General features: G+C 39.8%; 1 protein-coding gene across 1 annotated transcript; it reads left to right on the forward strand.

Moving 5' to 3' along the window:
- The first annotated feature begins 422 nt into the window (after positions 1-422).
- GPI (glucose-6-phosphate isomerase) lies at positions 423-25,203 on the forward strand. The gene is made up of 18 exons (XM_075161402.1): positions 423-1,072; positions 5,882-5,972; positions 6,926-6,994; positions 9,923-10,042; positions 12,126-12,209; positions 12,301-12,447; positions 14,209-14,280; positions 15,333-15,377; positions 16,225-16,278; positions 17,219-17,279; positions 18,986-19,029; positions 19,261-19,413; positions 19,773-19,902; positions 20,283-20,359; positions 21,669-21,797; positions 22,324-22,399; positions 22,483-22,549; positions 24,123-25,203. Exons 1-18 carry the CDS (start codon positions 954-956, stop codon positions 24,244-24,246), a joined length of 1,662 nt encoding a protein of 553 aa, XP_075017503.1. The 5' UTR covers positions 423-953; the 3' UTR covers positions 24,247-25,203.

Below are 25,203 nucleotides of genomic sequence, written 5' to 3' on the forward strand. Positions count from 1 at the left end.
TGCCACCGCCCGAGAGCCGAGAGCGGGCCCGGCGGCGCGGGCGTCCGGCCACCGCAGCTCAGGCGTGTAAGCTCCTTATGCAATGGCCGGGGGGAAGCCAAGGTTTTCAGAGCGCGCACCAGAGCGGCCAACATGTCGTGCAGGGGCCATCTGACGTAGCGGGTAGATGATGCGAAAAGGGTGCCAGATGTCTAGCGCGGGTTTCGGGGTGGCGCTGATGCCAGGCTGGGGTTCAGAGCCCCATCCCTGAGGCCTGGTGCTGGGATCACAGAGCGAGCTGTGCTTCCCTCACCAGCTGCCCCAGCCCTTCGTCCCCCTCAGCTGGGCTGCGCCACGCAGGACCGGGCCGTGGGGCCGACCCACGATAAAAATAACCCCGAGAACAAACATTATTTTTAACCTGGCCAACTCCCTATGCACCTACACGAGCAGCGGCCCTGACACAACTGCGGCGGCTGCCCGCGGACGGGCGGACAAGCAGGACGGCGGGCGAGGCAGAGGCCGCCGAACCGCTGCGCCAGCTCCCGCCTGTCCCCTGCCCTGTGCCGGGGAAACCGCTCTTCCCTCAACACGGGATTTACAACCGGGGTGCGCTGCACAGCCCCGAGGGCCGGCGACCCCTCCGCGGGGGCCGCTCTCGTTGCCCGCCCCGTGCGACGCCCAGCTGTTGCGAAGGCTGCGGACCTCAGGGCGGGCGGGCGGTCCCGGCCGCCACCGCTTCCCCCTCGCAGGCACCCGCAGGCGGGCTAAGCGCTCGTCCCTCCCTGCTCCCACCGCAGTGAGAGAATCCCAGCGACCGGCGGGGCGGCCCGCAAAGGGGAGGGGGGGCGGGGCCGGCAGTAGGAGGCCGCGTCGCCGCTATAAGAGCGGAGGCGGCAGCGGCGGTAGGTCCGCTCGCCGTGCTCGCGTCTGTGCGGTAGCTGTGTCCGCCTTAGCCCTCCCTGGCCGCTAACATGGCGCTCTCCGGCGACCCTCATTTCAAGAAGCTGGTGGAGTGGCACAAGGCGAACTCCTCCAAGCTCGTCCTGCGGCAGCTGTTCGAGGCCGACAAGGATCGCTTCCAGAAGTTCAGGTGAGGCTGGGCAGCCCCCGCCCGCCCTCCCCCGCGGCTGAGCGGGGCGGCAGCCGCCCCTGCTCTCCCCGGCGACCGCCGCGGCCCGCCGGGCCCTCAGGCTGCCGGCACGCCGGGCACTTCCGCGTGCGGGGCCTGAGGCTGTGTGGGGCTGGCTCCCTCCCTCCCTCCCTCAGGTGGGCGCTGCCGGAGAGCCGTTTTCCGCGGGGGCCGGCAGAGCCCCGCGTCGCCCCGCTCCGCTCCCTCCTGCCCCTGCGGCTCCCGGAAGGGAGCGGGGCCCGGCGGGGGGGACGCACCGCGCACACACGCGGCTGCTCGGCTCGCTGCCGCTCCCGCCGGCGTGCGGGGGGAGGCCGGGGGAGGGCGGCTGCCGCTGGCTGAAGCCGCGTTGGCCGGCCGGAGGCCGATGGCGGGCCGGGCACATGCGCCCGGGGCCTGCAGCGCCCTGCCGGCGGCGCGGCGTGGGCAGCCGGGCGGGCGGGAGCCCCGCCGCGCCGCGGGGGGCAGGTGCCGGGCGGGGGGGGCGCTCCTCGGCAGCCCCCGAGGAGGGCGGCCGTGCGTGCTTGTCCTTGACTCATCCTTGCAGCAGGGTACGTGCCGGGAAGCACAGCGCCGGGCTGCGGCTCGCGCAGCGGCATTGTGGGTCCTTCATTTCTCAGCCTCTCGCACCCGTGTGCTTAGTCACGATAAGCTCCGTGATAAGATCACGAGGAGCCATCCGTCCCTGTGCCCCTACCTGTCAGAAGTAGGGCGGTGCCTACCCCTGCCCTGAGATGGGGAAGGGGGGATGTTTAGCAGGTTTAGTCCTCCCTTGCCTCATGCTATCCATGTTACAGAAAATGCATTGCAACATATTTTTGCTAGAGGAAGAAGTGAGAAGTGGAAGCAGTATGATAACGTTCAGTGGTTTCATCCTGTAAAGTGGGACTAATGTTTTCTCTACCCTGGAGGCTGCTGAGAAGTCGTGTGTGGTTACATCGTTGGACTATACCAGCAATCTGAAAAGTCTAGTACTATGTAGATGCATCCCTGACTTGAGTTTTAAAGTGAGCCTGGGTAGTACAGATATAGTGAGCTTCTGTTCTTGAGTGTTGAGATAAGGCTTGTTGCATGTATCAAGCTTTTCATTAGCATCCTAGGTAAAGTAACTTTTCTTTCCTTTTGAGCTCACTAGATACTTCTTAAATTGTAATTAAACGTTGCATATGAAGTCCTACGTACCAGTATATGAGAGTTAAAATGCCATTTGCATTGATAGAAAAGGTATGCTAAATTTTTGGAGTATTGACTTCATCTGGCTCTTCTAACAGGACTTTTTATACTGGTAAAGAACTTTATTAATATTATCTTACACAAATCTACTAGCTCTTCTCTAATAGAGCTAGTTCTGGTTGCAAATTTTCCTTATCTCCAGTATGTCCCAAGAGACTGAATTTGGTAACATCCTTGGAACAAAGGAAAGCTGAAGCAAACTAGCTAGATAAATGAAAAGGTGTAATCAAGAGGTTTCTTATAAGGTTCCTTCCTGAATAGCTTAAGCAAGTACTCTTACTGGGGATAGCACTGCATCTTAATCTCATTGGCTGTCACTTTAATATTATCCAAGCTACTTTAACCATAAAATATACTCTCCTAATCTCAAATAGTCTGTATTTAATTGCTCTTGTGAATGTGTAATATACTTAGACTTTTTTTGAGTGTTACACTGTCAAGGAGTGTCAAGGAGTTAACCAAGAAGAAGATATTTGACAACTGTTGTTTCAGGCACACATACTCATCTCTAACATGTTTTCTCCATGCTGAAAGTAGTCAGTGTGTCTCCTAGAATGTGTTTATCAGATTTTTTATGAAACATTCTTTACCAAGTTTATTTGTTTCAAATAGCTGCCCAACTTAATGTCCTTTTGTGCTGCCCATAAGGATAGGAAATATTTCAAGTGTTTGAAGTTTACTTAATCTATCTTAATCCTTTCTTTTCATGATTTCGGTCTCATTTCTTGATAAACCAACACATTCTAGACTACCAGGAGAACTTTCTCATAGCAAAATACAATTGCAGAAGTGACATTCTGGGTTAGTTTGACAGATCTGCTTGTATACTTCTTGCTGATTGCCACTTTATGAGCCAGATCAGCAGGATGATGGTAGTTAACCTCTGTTGAAAGCCTAAGCAGTCTGGAGGTTTGGCCACAAGGTCCCCTCTGTAGTTTGCACCCCTCTCCTCATGTGAAATTAATCTTTAGGAATACATTTCAGTTAGTTCTGCTAGGTATTATCATAAAATCATTGATTATCTCCCTTCCTTTAGAAGGAAAAGAGAAACTTACACCCATGTAAAAATGCTTCCTGATACAAGTTCTGGAGAAATTTCAGACTGGTATGAATAATTTTTTATCTGAATATTTTATCTCTGAGCACAAGTATCTATTTAATGTTGTTATAAGAACCTTACACTCACTGATTTGTCCTACAGCATATAGATAGAAGATCCTTTCTTCCTTTTGTCCTTTTTTCTTCCTCAGAATTTGTATATCTTGTTTTCCTGATTGGGAGTGTAGTCAAACCTGTAGGGTACACCTTGGGTTTTCTTTGCCACCCAAATGTAAGGTCTGGTACGAACAGTGGGTCTTAACAACATGGGTTGTTCACTAGAAGAACTCTACGAATTTTGAAGGAGTTGGAATTGATATGATCTAGCCATCATAAAACTCAGCAGATAATAGATACCTGGATGCTGATTAAGGTACTCTTAATGCAAATAGCTAGTGCAAGATATAAAGCACTAGTATTTTACTCCTGCTAGATGGCTTGTCCATTATGAAGGATGAGAAAGAGCCTCCATCTAAATGGAAAACATGCTACCAGGGAATCCATGTGTAATAATACATTTAGAGGTTGCATACAGCTTCTTTAGTTTGTGTTTAGGTGGGAGATAAAATTGTTCTGAGATGCTGCAGGTGACCTTCTGATTAAGGGCTGCATCACTTAAATGTGGATGTGGCTTACGTGACAAGGCTGTTGCTCCACCTGGGCAGTGCTACCATTAGCTGCTGCATTGCAGAATGGGTAGTGTAGCAGAATGTAACTGAGCTGCAGGGTTTTGGGCTTATGTTTAAATAAAGGGTGAATCTCTTGATGTAAGGGTTTAAGATCAGATTACATTGCATGCTGTGTGATTCACCTTGTGTGTGGGAAGTTAGATCTGGTAGCCATTCCTTGCTTTTTTGCATGAAATGTCTTGGGATGCCATCTTTCTGCAGTTCCTTCAATGAGTAGTGATTTGAATACAGCCAGAATTTCATGGGATACTTTGTCTTCTAGGTCTAGTGAGACTGATTTTTATTCATCTAAGTAAAATAACAATGAATTGTATAAGTAAGGCATATGTCAGGTAAACATAAAGAAAAGATTGTAAGGATTTCATGTTCATGGAGTAGAACACTGGGAAAGACTATCTTTCTATATTAAACCATAGATGAGGATTTTAAGAGTTGTTCTTCTCTAAACCGAAGAAGTATAATAGCCTTGCTGTATCATTAGTAAAATGTGTTCAAATCTGAGACCTGTCTGTAAATAAATTGCATCAAATCTCAAATGGAAAGACTTGCAGGATTTGTTCTTATTTTTCTTCTGTACTGTATCAATAAATAGCAAATTTGACAGGTGAGAGGTCACAGTCCTTCCCTTAGCTAGCCATATTCCAGGTGTCCTTGGGCTGGATGGTCAGGGTTTCAGGGTTACTGTTTGCAGCCCACTGAAGAGAAGGATGATTAACAGTATTGATTAACTGCATATTTCTGTGTTCAAGTATTGGGAAAGAAAAAGCAGGGGAGATAATGAACAACGTGGAAACGTTGAGAATTAGATGCATGCAACTTCCTGTGGCGTGTGCATGTGGAGCAAAAGTGAGAGTAAGATATAAAAGGCCTTCTGTGCTTTTATAGAAGGCCTACTGAATTACTTGCAGAACTTCGACTCTTCAGTTTAGAGTAAATGTGTATATTTGGCTGTAAATTAGTGCAAAGAAGAAATGGGTAGAAAACTGTGCTGTAAAGGACTAGAGGGACTGTAGAACTTCTCACATAGATACAAGGCTAATAAATACAAACGGGTTCACTTGATTTCTGTTGGACTACTATTTCTGTATTTCATCTCGGGTGTAAACCTAAAAGTGCTTGTATTTTGAAGTGTTAGGCTATAGCTTTCAGATGAGCATTAGTTAAATAATTTGGAGACTTCCACTGAGTCAGTGAGCTCAATGAGACTACATCAGGCACAAATGGGGTTTAATTTTGCATAGTAGTTGACGGAATGTTTCTGTACATGGAGTTGTATAGATTTTTAAATCAGGTTTATGCAAGTCTCCATATAAAAGAATGACTATATTTGTTGAAAGGACCTGTAGGAAGACAGTTTAATTTTTTAGCAGCGAAAGAATGTGGTAAGCTTTTTGCCTATGATACATTAGGAAAAAGCTAATTATTGCTAGAGAATGCTAGTGGCTCAATGAAAACAGAATGTAATTGTCCAACTGTGCATTAAATATACTTCATCGTATTTGGACTTTCACAGGCAGAAAGTGGACACTATAATTTAGCTTGTTGAAAACCATGGGCTTTGATTAAAACAACACACTAGTAAGTCATTTTATGAAACTTGTGGGGCAAATCGATCCCTCAGGTCATCTTTACTAACTTAGTATAATTGGGATTCCAATTATTTTGTAATCTGTAGAGTAGTTATCATTGTCTTGCTTAAAACAGTCACTCTTCAGGAATGTGCAATTAAACAACCTGTTTGTTTTGACAGCTTGACTCTGAATACTGATCATGGGGACATCTTACTGGATTATTCGAAGAACCTTGTTACAGAAGAAGTGATGAAAATGCTGATGGAACTGGTAACTCTTTAAAATGTTGAATTAATAAACCAAATTTTTTTAAAAAACTTAACTCTTACCTGCAACTGATTATTCTAGCATCGCTTATATAAATTTAGCTCTGAATTTGAGAGACCATCAAAGTTAAAAGGCATCTGTTTACAGATCTTTGTGCTGTTCAAAGTCTTGTATTGTCCTTTAGGCCCAAAGTACAAGGCCATTTTTCAATGTGCAGATCTGTTTCTTGTGCTCACTGAAAAGATTTTTGTCTGTGTAACAGACCAGCTGGCATATGGCACTGTTACTGAGTCTGCAGTAAAATTAAGAGAGATTCATATAAAGTTGTAAGAGAAGATGATGTCTTCTATACCTGCAATTGAAACAATACTTCATATGTCATGCAGTCTTAGTTTTGAGATTCATTTGCAGTTGGGTGTATTTTAAGAATGAAGTTTGTGTCATTAACTAAAATTTAGCATGGTGTCCCTATTTACAACCCTTCCTTAACTATTGGTTCAGCCAAAGGCTTAGATCAGATAGGACACAGATTTTTAAAAAGGGAAGAACTAGCAAAAATAGGTATAGCAAAATTACTTTTGCTACTCTTCAGTTTAAAAAAAAAAAAAAATTCTGATCTGGTACAAAGAATCATTAATGAATCCTGTAGCAGTATGACAAGATAAAATTGAGTAATTAAGATGGATTCATTGCATCTTGGTCATTCAGCACATGTTACTCTGTAACCTCTTAAGGAAATAAACAGCCTGCATAAAAATACTTGCTTTAAAATTGGAGAATCAATTTTTAAGCTAGAATCTAGTCGGTCTGTTAATCTAATATCATAATTTTTGTTTCACTGTCTTACGTGGTAAACTTACGTGGTAAATGTTCACACTCTTCAATGTAGCTGGACCTTTGTAGTGCATGTTAACTTCCTACTATTTTTAAGAGGAATCTATTTTTACATTTCTCAGGCAAAGTCAAGGGGTGTGGAAAGTGCCAGAGAGCGCATGTTCAGTGGAGAGAAGATCAACTTCACCGAGGTAAGGCTATTTCTGTCCGTGGTTCTTTCCTCTCAGTTGTGCCTATATATTATGAATGTTCATGCATCTGTGTAAGAGAAGTTTTGAAAAAACTTGCTCTAATTGCTACTCTGAAATGCTGAGTGGTTGTAGTGTTTGCTGCACTACTTACATAAGAAATTTTTACGGCTCTGACAAAAAGACAGAATAAAATGTGTGTGAATAAAGCTATTCAGTCCTCCCTTCAACACACATCTTAATTTTTTTGGAGATTTTGGTGGTATATTTTTTCTTGTCTTCTCTTCCCTCTTTTGTAGAGAGGAAGATGAGTTAGATCTTGCAAAGGGCATGGAGCAGAGTATTGCATTCCAGGTATCCCTTACATGCATTTGCCTAATGTCACTGTTGATAAAGCTTAGTAAACTGCCTACAAAGTTTTAGTGAGGATTGTGTAAGACTTTCTGCTTTGGACTGTTGATGCTACTTATTTTTGGGTACATTTAACAGTAGAGACTATAAGCAAACTTGGGAAATTAGCCATCTATTTCAGTAAGAGGATGAGTATCTTCCTCTTTCTGTAGATCTGAAGGTTGTAATTATGGCTAAATCTTCACTAAAACATACAGAAAACCAACTGTACCTTTTTTCTGAAATTAAAAATAGGATGAAAACTGGAAACTCAACAGTACAGTGTGATTATTATTAGTCTGCCTCAAATATTTAAGGCTATTTAGTATGTTTGAGGTAAATTCACAGAAATCAGTATTTCCTTTGACTTGGTTATTGACTGATTTAGCTGTTGCACAAGGTGTTTGCTTAAAATAACTCAGCAGTTGGACATTGTATTGTTTGTGAATGCTACATGTTTGTAAAAGTGCACAGACAGAAACAGGTAAAGCTTCACTGGAGAAATGGTTCCTCTTCCTTCTGTATTAATGCCTTCAATTCACAGATGTAATTCTAGCTAGTAAAAAAAGGAAGCAGGAAAAGAGGGTGATAAGTCTTAAATCTACCTGGAGGATTGTTTTCTCAGATATTGCCTCTCACTAGCCTCATGTAACAAATTATTACAGGGTTAGCCCATCTCTGACCATATATTATGGAGTTACTCTTCATTGCCTACATGAGAGCAAATGTAGCAGCTGAAGTCTTCTCAGAAGGATGCAATTTTCACAGAAAGTACTTAAACACAATCTTAAACTGTGATGTGTTTGGCTTCTGCTGCTAGCTCCCTATTTTGCTACTGTCTTGATAGAGCAACTTTATGTAGCAATTACCTGCATGATGAGTCTAGAAACATCTTTTTCATATCAGGCTGTTTCTCATTTACAGTCAGAAGTTGACTTGGAATTAGATTTGGTTTAATTTTTTTCTGTTTGCATAGAATATCAAATCAAGTTGGTTTGGCTCTGGAATATGAGCATGTGGACAATGTGAAATTGTCCTGAGACCTTAAAAACAGGATGCTGTCAAACAGCATGACTGAATAAACCTACAGCAATAAGACAGAAAAAAGCTGCCTAATGGCAAGAACTGACTTGTCCACTACTCTTGTTCTGATGTAGAACATTTTTTAGCTATTTGTCTTAAGTATTTAGGACTTGACTGTATTTGGTGCTGCAGGCATTGGCTGCATCGTGTGTGCTTATGTGGAAATGCTTTATAGTGCACCCAAGCATGTCATCGCCAGGTGTTTGTCCCAGATGAGTTAAAAAGTGCAGCTTGATATGGCACAAAGACAGTGCATTACAAGGTAATTTATATCTGACCAGTCATTATGGGGACAGTCTTCATCGCCCACCGGATATTTAGAAAATACTTCCGTGTAAGAGTAGACATCAGGTCAAATATGACTGCTTCTCTTGATCAAGACACAGCTTCCTTCCAGCCTGATAGTAAGCGGTATTTACCAAATAATACCATTCCATGGCTGAGTGTTGCAAAAAAAATGTCTCTGTTCACCCCAAATTTAAGTGGGTACACAATGATAATTAGCAACTGAAAGAGCTTTTTTGTATTCCAAGTCAGTAACCACAAACTCAATGATTTTTTTGAATTAGCATTTGGTATTTAAATCATAACTTGGCAATTCATATTGTCTGTGTTGTCTTTGTCTCACAATGCCTCTCACTGTAGTGAGGAACAATGAGGTGGAGCAGACTAATTTTTTAATTTGTTCATTAGTATTGACTAACTCCTTCATTCTAGATTAAAGCTGTTAAGCTCTTGAACAGGCGAATCACAGGCCAGGTTTCAATGATTTGACTTGTGTATAACTGTGGAGAATTAATATATGGTGCATACTAACAAATTTTTTTTTTCTCATAACACAACTACCACTTACATATCTGGTGTGCAAGTATTCAGGGAACATTTAATTGTGGGCAGTGGATAGAATAATGTAGCTATTGCATTCCTTTTTTGTCAAATGTTTAAATACATATTTGTCTCTTCCTATATGAAATGGATTACTCAGGATAATTGAGAAAATGCCAGAGAAAATAACTTTGGCTGCTTGTTGTTATAATTGATTTTCACTATCGTCATTAATAGAACACAACTTCATCCTTGTATACCTGAAGCATGCCAAAATAATTAAGATCACTGAGTGCTGAATATTGCTGAATTCTGAACCTCAATCATTAAATGCTTTTCAAGGGATTTTGAGCTTTCTTTTCAAAGTAAACAAATAAGCTATTTGTTTACTTTGTATATTACATGCTTTTGTAAGCCCTCTGCACTGATTTGGTGAAGTGAGAGGATGATTTAGATAGCTGGTGATGTGTGTGTGTATATACACATACACACACAAACTACTGCTCTACTAATTCCAGTTAATCTAAAGGATTTTTAAGTCTTAAAGATTGTACTACCTTCTGGATGAGGCACCCGAGGCCCCTGGGTATAATTTGGAAATAGCTTCATCAATTTTTTCCCTTCTCATTTCAGAACCGAGCTGTGCTTCATATTGCTCTGAGAAATCGTTCCAATGTGCCAATACTTGTAGACGGGAAGGATGTTGTTCCAGAAGTAAACAAAGTGTTGGACAAAATGAAACACTTCTGCCAGGTATAAAGTACCACCGTAGCTTATTTTTCATATATTTGTTCTATACCCAGCCATGTTCTTAATGTGAAGCATTGATTGTAGGCTGGTTCACATGAATTATTGTGCTTTTGTTCGAGGTTTATAATAGTTCTGGCTCAAGCATGGAATTGGAGCTGGTTTTAGTATGATTCACTTCTCCCTCTCTGTTCCCAGTTGGATTTTTCTTTAATGGGCTCTCTAGATCTTGCTCTTTTAGCAGTAATCTTGCATTTACTTCAGAATTCTTGTAAATCATTAAGGTACCATTCAAATATTGCCTTATTTCGTCTTGCTAATGTTTCAACTACTTTTCTCTATCAAGTAGAAACTGCTTAAAATTTCGGTAACATCAGAAGAGAGGTAGAAGCTCCCAGCTTACTTGCAATTTGATTATGCTCCACTTAAATAGTTTCTTAAAGATCTTTTAAGGTTTTTAGGTCAAATTCCTTTATGATTCTATTCTGCTTGCAGCTTTAGCAGCATGAAAGTTTTTTGTTCCCTAGTTAAATACAGGAGTTAACAATTATCGTCAAATATCATTAATTGTTCTTTGATTCTGTACATCTTTAAAATGCAGGCGTCTGTCAGATCAGTGGAGGAAATGCTCTGAAGAACTTCACAGAGCACTCTAACAAAGTCAAATTTATGTGTGATAAAACTAATCAGTAAAAGCTCACCGAATACTTTTAGTGCATTTTAAACATGCCTGTGAAGAGCTGGACCTGCTTGGTTGCTATTGTGAGTCTTATCCAGGTGGTAGTGGCCAGTATCACTGCCAACTCATTCTTGTTAACCTATACAAAATGAGCCTGGATTATGTCCAGTTCCTAATGGATAAATACCAAAACCACAATAACTGACACTAATTGGTCTGAATTTGTTAGTTTCTTCAGGTAATGTAAGAATTGAATGGCCACAGAAATTCAATGGTCTGTTTTCCACTGTAGAGTTTTTAGCTGATTAAGATTTTGGTAGTGCAAAACAAGAGTTTTCACTGGTGCCACCCTCTTTATTGCTAGGTGGTTTCAATCATCAGAGCCTGTGAATACCACTTTCCATGCAGATGTATCTTCTCTGCAAAATAAAAATCATGTTAAGCAGTTCCTTTGGAAAGATTAACGAAGATGCTTGTTTTGGTCGACTCACTTAGGCAGATGGGACTTTAAAACATCATCTACAGGTTACAGGAATGGTGTATACTAAAAATGGGTTTTCCGTTCAGAAAAACAAAAAGCTTTGAGTTAAACATCTGTAGGGAAGGAGAGCAACTATCAGCATAACCAGGTGATTTGTTGTAGAAAAATTGCTTTAGAATTGGGGAGTGTACATAGAAGTGTGCATAATACTAGAAAGATTCCTTTTGTGATTGGAACAAATTTAATGCATAGGTGGTACATTATGGACAAAATTCAATGCAGTGTTTTGATATTACTTCATGATTGTAATTTTGTTTGTCAGAACTCTCAGTAACTGTTAAAACAGCAAGAATAGAGCGTAAACCTGTACTATGTGCTGTTAAGGTGAAGCTCAGAAATAAATCTTAATGCGAAACATACATGCAATAGAAAAGCTTTTTGAATGTTTGGTTTGCCAATAAATCTCTATTTCCATGGCTTTATTCGTATTTTAATGTCTTCCAGTTTAGTTAGCGAAGTTGCTTCTAATTAAAGACACCTAAAGAACTCCTTCAGGTTCAAATAATTGTCACAAGTAGTTTAATGCCCAAGATTTTTTCATTTGTAGCTTGATTTCTCTTGTCTTTGCCAACACTCTGTTGTAAATGCTATAGCAGTCCACACAAAAGGAGAGTTTGATCTTGCAGTGTGTTTTTAAATATGTGCATTAGACTTCTAACACTTAAAGAAGTGTCATCTTAATCATAACCAAATATCTAGCGAAGAAGGTAGCTTTGAGTGTAGGCTTTAAAGTCTAGAAGCTTGAAAGTTGTCTTCGGAGACTTTCTACAACAATGCCTGAAAACACAGCCTATTTCCAGCGTTAGAATCACTAACTTCAGTGTAAGTATAAAATAGTCATTGCAGTATCTTTTTTTTTTTTGCCACAGAGAGTCCGTAGTGGTGAATGGAAAGGCTACACTGGAAAGGCAATCACTGATGTGGTCAATATTGGGATTGGTGGCTCTGACTTGGTAAGCTCCTGACTTCTATACATCTTCCACATCTTTTTGTGTGTGTACATGCTCGCAATGAAGATAAAATCTAATTGTTGGTTCTATCCAGGGCCCTCTGATGGTAACTGAAGCCCTGAAACCATATTCCAAGGGAGGCCCTCGTGTTTGGTTTGTATCCAACATTGATGGTACTCATATAGCCAAAACCCTGGCTGAGCTTAAACCAGACACTACGCTCTTCATCATTGCATCAAAGGTATGTCTAATACAAGCACTGGGGTATGACTTTCTCTAACTGTAAAGGATTCAGTCAGAATAGAGATCTGTCCACAGGAAGATCTAGATCAGGGACTTCTAGTGTGGATTATTTCTAAACAGGCCTGTTGTGATTCATCCTAAACTTGCAGTACAAACTTGTGTTGCTACTGAAATACTTAGGGATCCAGAAGTCAAGTGATGAAAATGGCTTAACCTAAACAAGTAAGACACATGAGCAGTTTCATATTTTCTAGGGTATATTTCTCAGTCAACACAAGTTTAAGCTTTATTCACAAAATTTAATTTCACTGTACTTCTCTGTGGGTGAAATGTAGGATCCTATGTAGTTATTTCTTTGAAATTCAAGATCTTGTTTCATTCCTTACTCTTATTTAAGGTTACTTTTGGTCCTTTATCTTAAGTAGAGTGTTACTTGTTAACAGTGTTCAGTTTCTTGCATTAATGAGTTGCATGTAGTTTGGGAATCTTCCCTCTGTTTTAGGGTAGTAACAAAATATCTTCACCTAAATAACTTAAATGCTGTGTTCCTTGAGCACTATAAATACAAAGCTTCTTTACTTACAAAGAGGTAAAGATAGTCTACTGGTAGCTTATAAGATGACACTTATTTCTGAATACAGACTTAATAGCTGCCTTTTAAGTCTTGCCTTGCTAATAACTTATTCTGTGAACATAATTGCTAGCTGCCATCTTCCTTTGAGGAATGCTTCTGTCTTAGCAGAGGAAACTGATGGAGACAGACTTCATAGTTATGTAACTGGGGTCGCCTTCATCTGTAAACCACAGTAGAACCTTTTTGCTGTTGAAGACAGAATCTGCAACAAACGAACATGTGTGTAATGCTGGCCATGCTCTATGGCGGTGCTCATTATCTTATCTTGGCAATACCGCAGCCGAGCAACAACTTGTGGAGTAATAAGGAAACTTCACAAAGTAATACTAATGGTCACTTTGAATAATTGAGTTCAAGGATCACGGTTCAAAGGCTTAGAAGACTGCCAAATTGCAAGAGTAACACTTCAGTTTCTGTTTGCCAGACTGTAGTTAGATAATTGGATATATTTGGAAGAGGATGAATGGCATTTTTTTGTTTTCCGTAACAGGCTTGTATTTCATAATGAAATATTTCTGGAGATGGATGAGAGTAGGTTGAATCTAGTGTTCATCCTTAAAGCTAAATTTTGATGGTTGAGTAAATCAGAATGGTTGTAGATATTTGCAAAACTGCATGACTGAACTTCTGTGCACACTTCATGAAGCAGGAAAATTTTTCCCTCTAATCAGCAAAACAAAATTATGGCAAGAGTCTTAGCAGAAATGAGTGTTCCTACATGAAAAAGTAGGAATTGAAGAACAAGAGGACAATCCAGCTAGGTTATCCTGTTTTGATGCTCAATTAGTTCCTTTTTAGTTGAATGGTGAAACTTCATATTTAGTGAAAGACTAAAGTAGAAAATTTTAGTCTCAAGGTTTGGGGGAGGGAAGGTAGGAAATGGGGAATAAATATTCCGGTTCCAGATATATGCTAGTTTAAAACTAGATAGGTAAATCTAGAAACACTAATCTTTACTGGATTGATAAGCTTGCTTTTTTGCTGAAATCTGGCATCAGCTGTCTATTACGAACATCTAGAGTCACTCTCCTCTGATTATCTGGAACATACGATGTTTTAGCAGCCTGAACTTGTTTCAATTTTAAGTACAGTGTTTTACATACTTCCTTGTTTTATGATGTGCAGACTTTCACCACCCAAGAAACTATCACCAATGCAGAAACGGCTAAAGAGTGGTTCTTACATGCTGCTAATGATGTAAGTCTAATATGTTTAGGTTATGTAACAGAATGCAATAGCTTTTTGTTGTGCAGTTTCTCCCTGGTCATTCTGTATGCTTTAGAGCAGAGCCAATAGCTGCCCAAACCTAAGCTGTATAGCTCAGCAAATGCTGTACATGTAACATTTCAGTGCTTCATGATTAGCGACAGGCTATTACGTCCGATCAAAGTTATAAACCCACTAGTTTTTCATTATAAATGATTGTCATGCATTGTTCCCCCAAACCCTGCCTGTTAAGTAATAGAGTATAGCATTTACCTTAGAGCTGGCTAATAATTTGGTGCAACGACTGACATGGAAATCCAAGAATATGGTGTTTATGTGGCATTACCTTCCACTTCTTGGCAAATATTTAAAAAACAGAAATGAAGCTATGGTTGGAGTGATATACTGACATTTCTATGGCAGCTGGTTGTGCTATGAATAGAAACCTTGTATTTGGCTCATTCTCTCCTATTCCTAACCTTTAAAAGAAAAAAGCAGATACTGCCTGCTCAGGTTAAGATGGTCTTTAACCTGTTCCAGTCAGTGTAGCTGCACTTAGTTTGAAAGCTGGGCTTTGAAATTCCTCATTACGCTACTGTTGCAGACAACTCATCTTTGTTCACCAGAACACTTACTGAAAGACCAAAGTCTAAATCGGGAGCTTGAGATTTATCAGTAATTCCAGTTGTCTTGATCTTTTGACCCTAGCCAAGAGTAATGCATGTACAACAAATTCCATCTGCTCCAAAGTGGTGTTAGTGATGTTCCAAACTGATAACATACTTCTAAGGAAATAGTGTGCTGCTTTAAGTAGAGACTGCTTCCAGAGGGCTTCATGAGAATATTATCAGAATATTATCTTCAGACAGGCATGCTGCCAAATCCCACATTGAATCTGAATAAGATTTCAAGTTGATAACACAAAAATAACTGATGATAGTCAACAATATTTTTTTAAGTGTAAATGGTACCAGATCAGCTTTTTGACCAGAAATCCAAATAATTAGCATGCTAGATCTAACAATCTGTTTATTTTTATTAAGCCTTCAGCTGTGGCCAAGCATTTTGTTGCCTTGTCTACCAATGGTGTAAGTATAACAAATCTATTTTTTTTTCCTATACACCTTTAAGATAGGCTTCCTTACTGGATTTTAAAACTAGGCCATCTTTTAAGACACCTTCTTAAAGTGTGTCTTATATACCAATAGTTAGCCTTCGTCTTGAAAGGAAGCATATTTTTTCTACGGAAAATAACTGCAACACTTCCAGAGTAATGAACTGTAGCAAGATTGGTCCTTCATTATAGATACGTGCTTTTTCTGCTAGAGCCTTAAATCTGAAATCAAGATACTTGAAATGCCTGTCCTGTCACTAATGAGTGTTACCTGTAACTACTTAGCTGTGTATGAATGCAGTTATGTGAATAAATGCTACTCTCCTAGACTCCTCAGGTAAGTGCTGAAGTGATGCAGGTAGTTTGTGTGAATAATCTGTAGTGTATGATGAGCGTAACATGACCCTGATGTGGTGTTTCATGCAAAAGTATGAAGTAGAAAGACCAATAGCAATTAGAAAAAGACTGCCGTAATTGAGAGGCTGTCAGGTACGGCGGTGTGAAGTTCCTTTCTTCCATTCTGGTTCTGTTAAATGTAAACTGAATGACAGTCCAACTCTTAACTATATTGCCACTTTGATCAGAAAATGAGTGTATGTCATTGATTTTATTTGAGCCTACTGAATAGTGATAGTGATCTCTGGAAATGAAGCTATACTTTTTTTTTCTGATGGATGCTATGTATTTTTAAAATAGAGGATGTAATTGGCGAATTGTGTATTTAATAGGTATCCAACTTGTGTTTTTTATTTGCTAGACATAAAGCTTTTTAAGAATGTTGGTTTTACTTATGGTGTTCTTACATGCTTTTTTTGTTCTAGCCTAAAGTTAAAGACTTTGGAATTGACCCAGAAAATATGTTTGAGTTTTGGGATGTAAGTAAATGTCTAATGTTGTGTGGTAGATGTTAACTGTTAGAATAATCTAGCTTGCTTCATAAAATGTTAACTAGATATCAGGAAACTGCCAAAACCCCTAAATTATAGTAGTTACATTTTCTGTACTGAAACACCTGAAAACTCATAACTAAAGGCAAATTGAGAACATGTCAGGCAAGCAAAACAGTCTTGTCTCTTGGCCATTCCATTAAAATCCTGCAGTCAAAGATCTGAAGAGGAGCCTTCTATATTCTTAGCTGTCTAATCAGCTGTTGGGTAACAGGAGATACAAGTCTTAGCTTATTCCTCTGTGTAAGTAGTTATTATAAGCTGTGACATTTGACTGTTGGGGTCTACTGTATGTAATCTAGTCCTGTAAAGGTCAAATATCAGAAATGGGAGCCTAATTTGATATTTTATAGCAGATGCATATTTTAAGTATTCCGCCCTTAGTCTTGGCCCTTATACTTAATCAGAAACAGGTTGGTTTATATGCCTGACATTGTGCCTGACAAACTAGATAATTTCTAAACAGCAGCTTTATTATCTAGAGCATTACCTTTCCCTGGATAGTGTCATAATCTTGCTGAAGCAGGCTTTACCTATAGAGGAGTGATTAGGAAAGCTGCAAATTTAGTGTTTGGAAGTGAACTGGAATCATCAAGGGATCTGCTTCAACAGATGTTATATAGATTGGACAAGTGGGATAACTTCAAAGTCTCAAAAAAATGCATACTTGAGGATTCATTAGGGGGCTACTGTAAGGTGCAGGTTCCCTTGATCATGCCATATAATGTGTAGTGAATTATCACCAGAAAGAATATTGATTTTGCTGAAAATAGTCTAAACACATGCTGCTATTTCCTAATAGTTTGAATAAGTTTGAATTTATAAAAGTCTTGCACATCTCCTGTCTAAACCAATCTCTTGTTTTCAGTGGGTTGGTGGCCGCTATTCTCTGTGGTCTGCCATTGGTCTCTCCATTGCCCTGCATATTGGTAGGTATTCCTGTGATGTAACAATGCCAAGAATTAATCTGTTTGCTTTAGGAATATAACTACAGAATGCATTAATGATAGTGGATTGTGGATCAGATTTGGGGCAAGTATTATTTTACCCAACTACTTTGAGTGGTTGGATGTTTGTGCTAAAAACCAATTTGTAATACAATGGAAATGTTGAGATTTTAGTACTGTAAATGCAGTTTTGGAAATTACCCATACATAGGTACAAATAGTCAAATTACATCTCTTTAAGTCACTTGCATAGCCAAAAGTGCCTGGTTTATGTAAAGCCATGTCAGTGTTGAAATAGACCTTGCAACTGACATTCCTAAACTATTTAAGAGTAGGATATTTAGTTTCTGTGAGTACATGCACACTAAACATTAAAATCTTACCTTCCAGTTGTGTGTATGAACTCTGTTTAGTATTGTTAACTGTTTCCTTCTCCCATTACTTCCTTTTGTCCCCAGTACTTGTTCCTTTGGCTATACGGCCTGATGATACAGGAATGCTGCTTCGGTCTGCAGTTGATTATGGAGCAAACATAGACCCTCTAAATTGATCCCCATCTACTTGTTTTATTGTTACGGGATAGCATTGTCGTTTCTGATGCAGATCTCAAATGCAGCTGAAGAGTACATAGTGAATGTCAAAGAGCTCTAAGAACTGCTGTTTCTTGGTGAGCAGGCTGTTCAACAGCCTTGCATTTGTATCCTCATCACTTCTTTCAGATATTTAAAGACTGAAACCATAATGTCATTTATTTTTCTAAATAAAAGCTGGAATTCCCTTAGATGGAGGTTGGAAGAAAAACATTGGTTTTGGTGTTTTTGGAATTATATGAATAGGAGGTTTCATGTGTAGAAAAACCTATGTGATCAGCAGAATAAACTTCAGTCAGGCACTTATTGTTTTGTCTGCAATTAACTGTTCATCTCTGCTGTCAGACAGATTTGGTGCAGACTGCTGACATGTCAGTCTGTCTGCACTTCTTGCTCTTATGGCCTTCATCTCCCAAAGCTGGCTTCTGACTACAGGTAGAGCTGCTGCTTTGAATGCCAAATGCTTCACCACCATCTCCTTTTTTTCCATATAAGAATCAAGATTCCTGGCTTTGCAGGAAAGGATGATATTAGTTAAACTACTCATTATTGAAAATGAATGGTGATTTAAATACCCTAATTATAGAGCAAAGAAAAATCAGGTGAATTGTTAGGAGAACAGGGAAGTGGGGGGAACCTTTCTCTTTGAGAAGACGTTATTACAGTTGTTTCTCCTCAGACCAACACAGAAATCCCTGCCTTGCTCTGTTTTTTGGGGATGTCTCTCCCACTGTGACCAAGTGACTAAGTGTTCAAACTTGCTGAAAACTATGTAGCCTTTAATACAGAGCCTGGTTCTAATGCCTCTGTTTTCCTTCCAGTTGCTCATTCTGCCTGAATGGGGATTTTAGGCAAAGGTTTTTGAAGTGTGTTTCATGAAGTTGGACTTGCTCTGAAGTCCAGGCTTTAATCATAACTAAATTTATCTGGCTTATGGGATGCAAATTTCAGGAGAAGTCAAAGTGCAACTTTAAACTCAATTAGTAGTTGGGAACCTTGCTGCATACAAGGAATTTCAGTAGTTTTACGATTGTCTCTACAAGAAAAATCAAGTTTGAGTTATAATAGTAAATACAAACTGACCTTTTCCCTTGTTAGGTTTTGACAACTTTGAGAGCCTGCTTGCAGGAGCCCACTGGATGGTGAGTGTGGGATGCCTGTTTCAGATTTGCTCCTCTTAACAGAGTTATTAGTAAGATAACTGAACGCAGGTTGGTTTCCCAAGTTCAGCTCCCCATGTCCTCTCAGTGCTTCTAAAATAACTGCTTGGGAAGCTCTCCCTGGATCAAAACAACAATAAAAACAATTTAAGAGCTGGGAGAGGTGATGATTGCTTTATGAAAAGTGTAATTCTTTTCCTTTGTGTCACATAGGATAATCACTTCCACACTGCCCCACTGGAGAAGAACATGCCTGTTCTGTTGGCCATGCTGGGGGTCTGGTATATAAACTGCTATGGGTGTGAAACGCATGCCCTTCTGCCCTATGACCAATACATGCACCGCTTTGCTGCCTACTTCCAGCAGGTAAGGCTCAGGCAGAGTAAAGGTTTCAAGAGGCAAATATGTAGATATGCTTCTGTCCTGGTTCTCGAACCTGAATGCATGTTTCTAGGTTAAAATTGCAATCACTTAAATTCATGTAATCAAGGGCCTAAAAAGACTGGTGCCAAGATTGATAATCAGCTTATTTGCTCAGTTAATTTAGAGATTTTTTTCCTCAGACCTCCATTATCTTGGTGTCCATAATTAAGCAGCTATCTCCCTTATACTTATGAAATTTCCATAAATGAGCAGCACTCATTACAGTTGAAGTATGTGTGGAAACTTGTACTGATACTGTGTGGTTCTGCAAGAAAGGTGATACTGCCCTTGCCTTCTTCTAGGGTGATATGGAATCTAATGGCAAATACATCACCAAGAAAGGCTCTCGTGTGGACTACAGTACTGGCCCTATTGTGTGGGGAGAGCCTGGCACCAACGGGCAGCATGCTTTTTACCAGCTCATTCATCAGGGTAAATTGAAACTATTTAATACCTTGTTTTGGAATTAAATTCTGAATGGCTACAAAGCTGGAAGAGTCTGCGGAATTGACATGGGTTTAGAAGTTGGGCTCTTATCTAACCTAGCATCACATTGCTATGGTGCTCTTAATTAGTGGCTTTAGAAGGCTACAAGATGCAGGTTTTAACCCTACAATAAGGAGTGTCAACTAAAGCTGAAACTACTGAGCCGTATTGTCACTTCCCACTGTTGTTAATTGAAAAAAAAAGAAAGCTTTTTAAAAAAGCTTTTTAAAGTGGCCGACTTCCAGTAACTCTGAAAATGGGGTGAGAATTGAAGATTTTTCTAAGACTTTCCTGTTGCAGGGTTATTAACATGGCTTTTCGTACAGGAACTCGCATGATTCCCTGTGACTTTCTGATCCCAGTCCAGACCCAGCATCCAGTCAGAAATGGCTTGCATCACAAGGTAATAAGTTCTTTGTCAGGACACCCATATTTTCTTGTGGCTGAAGGCATTAAAGCTTATTCAGTATTGCAGTGTGCATGATTTCTAAATGCCCCTTTGAAACTATACACATAGGCTCTGTGAACATTCACAATAGGTTTGAAAACATCTAAATTATTATTACATATGTAATATATGTAATACAGTGATATTTTTGTTCTTGAAGAAATTTCAGCCACAGTTTGAGGCAGATGAATGGTGTGGCCTGTTGGCCTACTGAGGCTGGAAAGAGTTAAGCAATTAAGTATTTGGAGAGAAAATTCCTTGTAGGAATTGTAAAGTGTAATTCTTGCAGAGTAGGAAGAAGCAAATTCTCAGAGCTGATGAAAACTTCCTTAGAGATGCGGTTGCAAGTCTTAAACTCTAGGACAAAACTTAGCAAGTATACTAGGATGGCTAAGGTGATAGCCTTCTACACACAGACATTTTTTAACCAGTCCAATTTTTTTAGTTTAATGTATCATCCAACTAAGGATTTTCAGTGAACCGTGTCTAACAATTTTCTTAAGTTCCATAGGTGGAAACATGTCCAGGTCTACTACTTACTGCATACTTCAGAAAAATCATGTTTTCTCACTAAATTTCAATCTTGTCATGATTTCAGATTACAAGTGCTATTTGAATTGTGCAATAGTAATGTTTTGTCAAGTAACACCAAGTACAGGTGAAAGTTTTAGAAGATGGCTTTGCAAAAGAGGGGGAGAAAAGGTTTCATTCGACTGTAGATATAGTAAGAGTTATCTTCAGTGTAACAGGTAGGACCGTTACATGAATTTGCAAGCTAACATTAGGCAGGGAATAGGAAACTAAAAACTTCTACTGTATCGGTAGGGATTGATATATGGTATGCTGTGAGAATTTTCCTTCATATAGAGTAAGTACATCTTTGTTGGTTTGCACCTGGCTTTCCATGTATATGGTGTAGCATAGGATAAAAGTATAGACTATACTGGGTGAAAGGGGTGTGTGAAATCCCGGCTCCTTTGTTCTCCCTGGGAGGCTTGCTGTCGATTTCAGCAGGGGCAGGATTGTGCAAAACAATTCTCGTTGTCTTTGGATACATGCACTATTAAAATAGTAATCAAGTCTCCTGGCACTCTGAAGTAAAAAGCAATAGTGGGCATTATACAGTTTAAAACTACTGCACATTTTACTGTCATAGTGTTAAAAACAAGAGTTGTAACTCTTGGTCTAGATTCAAGCACTAGGTATCACTATTCCAGCTAAGGAAACAGTAGCTTGAGTTGATGTTTTTATTTCTACCTGCTAGATCCTTTTGGCCAACTTCCTTGCTCAAACTGAGGCTTTGATGAAAGGAAAGACTGCTGATGAAGCTCGTAAGGAACTTCAAGCAGCAGGACTGAGTGGAGATGCTCTGGAGAAGCTTCTTCCCCATAAGGTAACCAGGCGTTGGCACTTGACAGCTTTTCTCTCGTTAGGTACTGTGGTGGTGAGGGCTTTGTGTTGGTCTGCTTGGAGTTTGCTAATGGGGCAGTGCCCTCCGGTGGCTGTCAAGTGCTACTGTCTTGACAGCATGAAGGTTCTACCTTGTCAGGTCTAGTGGAGCAGTCTGTGAATGGCACTCCTGCTAAAGCATGCTGATCTGGAAGCCTTTCGAGGCATTTCAGAAAAGGTGAGCTATCTCATCACTGCCCTTGGGATATTGACTTGTATTTTTCTTCTTCCTGTAGCTCATAGTAGCCAGTAATGGTGCTTGGAGATAAAGTTTTGCCATGGTGTTTGTAATAAAACATGAAAATAATACAATTTTATGGTTGAAGTTGTTAGCCTTTAAAGCTTTCAGGATTTTGTATTTGCTGCTAATACAAATAATCCAATGTGGGCTATAAGGAAAATATAAACTGCCGGTTTCTGGTGTGAGTTTTACAGCATAGTAGATAACAATGTAACTCTTGTTTTGAAAGGTCTTTGAGGGAAATCGACCAACCAATTCCATCATGTTTACAAAACTCAACCCATTCACTCTGGGAGCCATCATTGGTAAGGAAATAGATCTCTCATCTGTGAATGCTTGTTATGACTTTCTGATAACGTTTATTGATAAATTTTTTTTCTGCTTATAGCCATGTATGAGCACAAGATATTTGTTCAAGGAATTGTCTGGGATATTAACAGTTATGACCAGTGGGGGTAAGTCTGTTTTGATCTGTTTCTTGTATACTTATTGACCGAGGTATTCCTTAATCTGTTCTGACTTAGAGAAAAGACAATGAAAAAATAAGTGTTATACTTAAAGCAAATGATTATAGGATAGTTTTAAATGAAAACATTTTCTGAGGATAAGTCACCATGTGTACTTGTTGAGCCATCCATAGTGACTTTGTAGATACAACTTCAGCTAAGGACGTTTGTTTAGTTTGATTTTAAAAAAATACTATGAATGCAGAAAAGAGGCAGAAATAATGAGTAAAATAGTCAAGCAGGCTGAACACAGGCTCTGAGAATTAGAAAGGGAAAACAATTTCCCTTCCAGAAGGAAGAAGAATTATTTTACCTCTAGAAACATTTAGTAGGCAGTTTGAATGGCATCTGTTAAGCAAAAGACTGACCACCTCTTAATTTTCCCATATTGGAGATACAAGAACATTCTTGGCAGATGTCTTCATGTATAGGAGCCCTAGGTCTAATGCAGGCTGCGCCTGTGATCAAGGTTCATGGTAGAGCTCCATGTGGAGAACAGCAGCTTCACAAGCAGTTTGTCACTTTGTCACTTTTAAAAATGGAAGACTTATTAAAAGAATCTGATTAGCTTCTGATTCTGTAGTTATATTAACTGTACAACATACTGTATGAAGACATGCAGGAGAAAGAGGGATTGGGAAATGAATAAGATTTTTCAGTTGAAACCTGCCGATGCTGTGAGGGGTTATTTGGAAGAGAAAGTTTGCTCTACAGGCCTAGAATAGCAGTTCACACTGAGCTCTCTTCTTAAAGGCTGAAGGATAGGTCTTTCTTTGTATATATTTTCTTAGAACTATGCTACCGCAGCAAGTTCTTTAACTAAAATATCATAGTAGAAACTGAAAATGGAAGACTGTCTAATAAAAGCTGATATCTGCTATAAACTCTGAAATCAGGAGTGGGGTAGGAGTAAGTACAGCTTTTACTGCCACACATCAAAATCTACAATGGTATCCAAAACTAACTATGGAATGTGGGGATGCTGTAGAACCAGCCTAGATTCTTGCAGCTGTTGGAATATCCTAGACTCTTACCCTGTCTGTGGCTGTAACTCCTGGATAATCGCATGCTGTAGTGTTGGGGAAGGCTTCCGGGCCTGCAGCTTGGCTGTTGTTTATTGTCTTGGTGCTACAAATCAGTGTTCCGAGTGATGTCATGTTCAACAGTGAACAGTAGCAAGCTGAATGCATTCTGCATTGGGGCAGGCTGCATAACACAAATGAGTACTGAAGGGGAAAAGACTCTAACTTTTAAAACAAAACTTTCTCTTTTTAGACATCCTGTAATTTGAGAGCTGTCTGTTCAGCTAAGCAGCTGTAAGAATTCCAGTTGTTCATTAATGGCACTGAGTTGAATAATAACTTCGTCAGTAATTTGTGAAGGCAAAAACATTCATCATGTTGTTCACTGTCAAGTTACTTTTTACTGGCACCTATTTTTAACATCAATGGCTTATAGTAAATACTGTAAGCTGTTAGCACTAATGTTTTTCTTCTTTCTTCTCCTGCTTTTATAAATGCAGAGTTGAGCTTGGAAAACAACTTGCCAAGAAAATTGAGCCTGAACTGGAGTCAGATGCTCCAGTGACATCTCATGATAGCTCAACAAACGGGCTCATCAATTTCATCAAAAAACACAGAGCCTGAAATGAAGGATTTGGAGGACATCGACAATCTAACCACCGAATACCCAAATCTGTTGTAGTTGTGCTTTCTTAGCCACTTCTAACAAAAATAGCACTTTACAGATGTAGCTTCTTCACTTGTTGCGGTTAATCTTGTGTCAAGTGTTAAAAATGAAAACTAGTTTTGTGAAACCCAGAGATTGTATAGTTGCTTTCTATTTTTGTGGCTGTTAATCTGTAAAGTGCAGCTGGTATGTTCCTCAGTTCTTATCCCTCAACTTCCTTAAAGATGATCACGTACTGATATTAGAAAATAAAAGGTATGATGGATGAGTAAAACTTCTTCACTCTGTATGTTTAAAGTGCAGACCTAGTAACGTTTGCCTCACTGACTGTGTAAGGTCCTCTGAAGCCAAGTAAATGAACTCTGTCTTTTTGGACTGGCTCTGCTGTAACCTGGAATCTAGAATGTGTTCAAAGAATCAAATCTACAGCTGTAGATTGTTCATATTGCATGATTTGATGCATTTGAGCAAGATACAGAATTTTTTTTTTCAATGCTACTGTGAAAAGGAAAGTTTACTAATGTTTGGTAAAAGATCTCTGGATTTCTCCATAAGCTATGGAAGCCCTATGTGGACAGCTATCCAAAAATGAAGAAAGCTCCTGGAGTAACAGTGATATCTTAATTTTCCAAACAGTTTTCAAGAATTTGTGAAGCATAAGCTTGGGATTATTTGCAGAAGAAATGTATTTTTGGTATCCTCCAGAGGCAGTTTCTCTCACTCTTCTTAAATCAGCATCACTGTTCCAACAAAAAAAAAAAATAGAGAACAACTTAACTATTTGTAAACAAGTTGCTTATATCCTCTTTTATTCTCTACCACTGTTAACCCCTCTCTGCTAGCAGACTGGCATGCTGTGGCTTTTGTTCTGTAACACCTTTAATAAAGGTAAGACACAAGTATTGAAAGGAAAA

Source organism: Calonectris borealis, chromosome 12, assembly GCF_964195595.1.
Source record: "Calonectris borealis chromosome 12, bCalBor7.hap1.2, whole genome shotgun sequence".
In the NCBI taxonomy this organism is placed as follows: domain Eukaryota; kingdom Metazoa; phylum Chordata; class Aves; order Procellariiformes; family Procellariidae; genus Calonectris; species Calonectris borealis.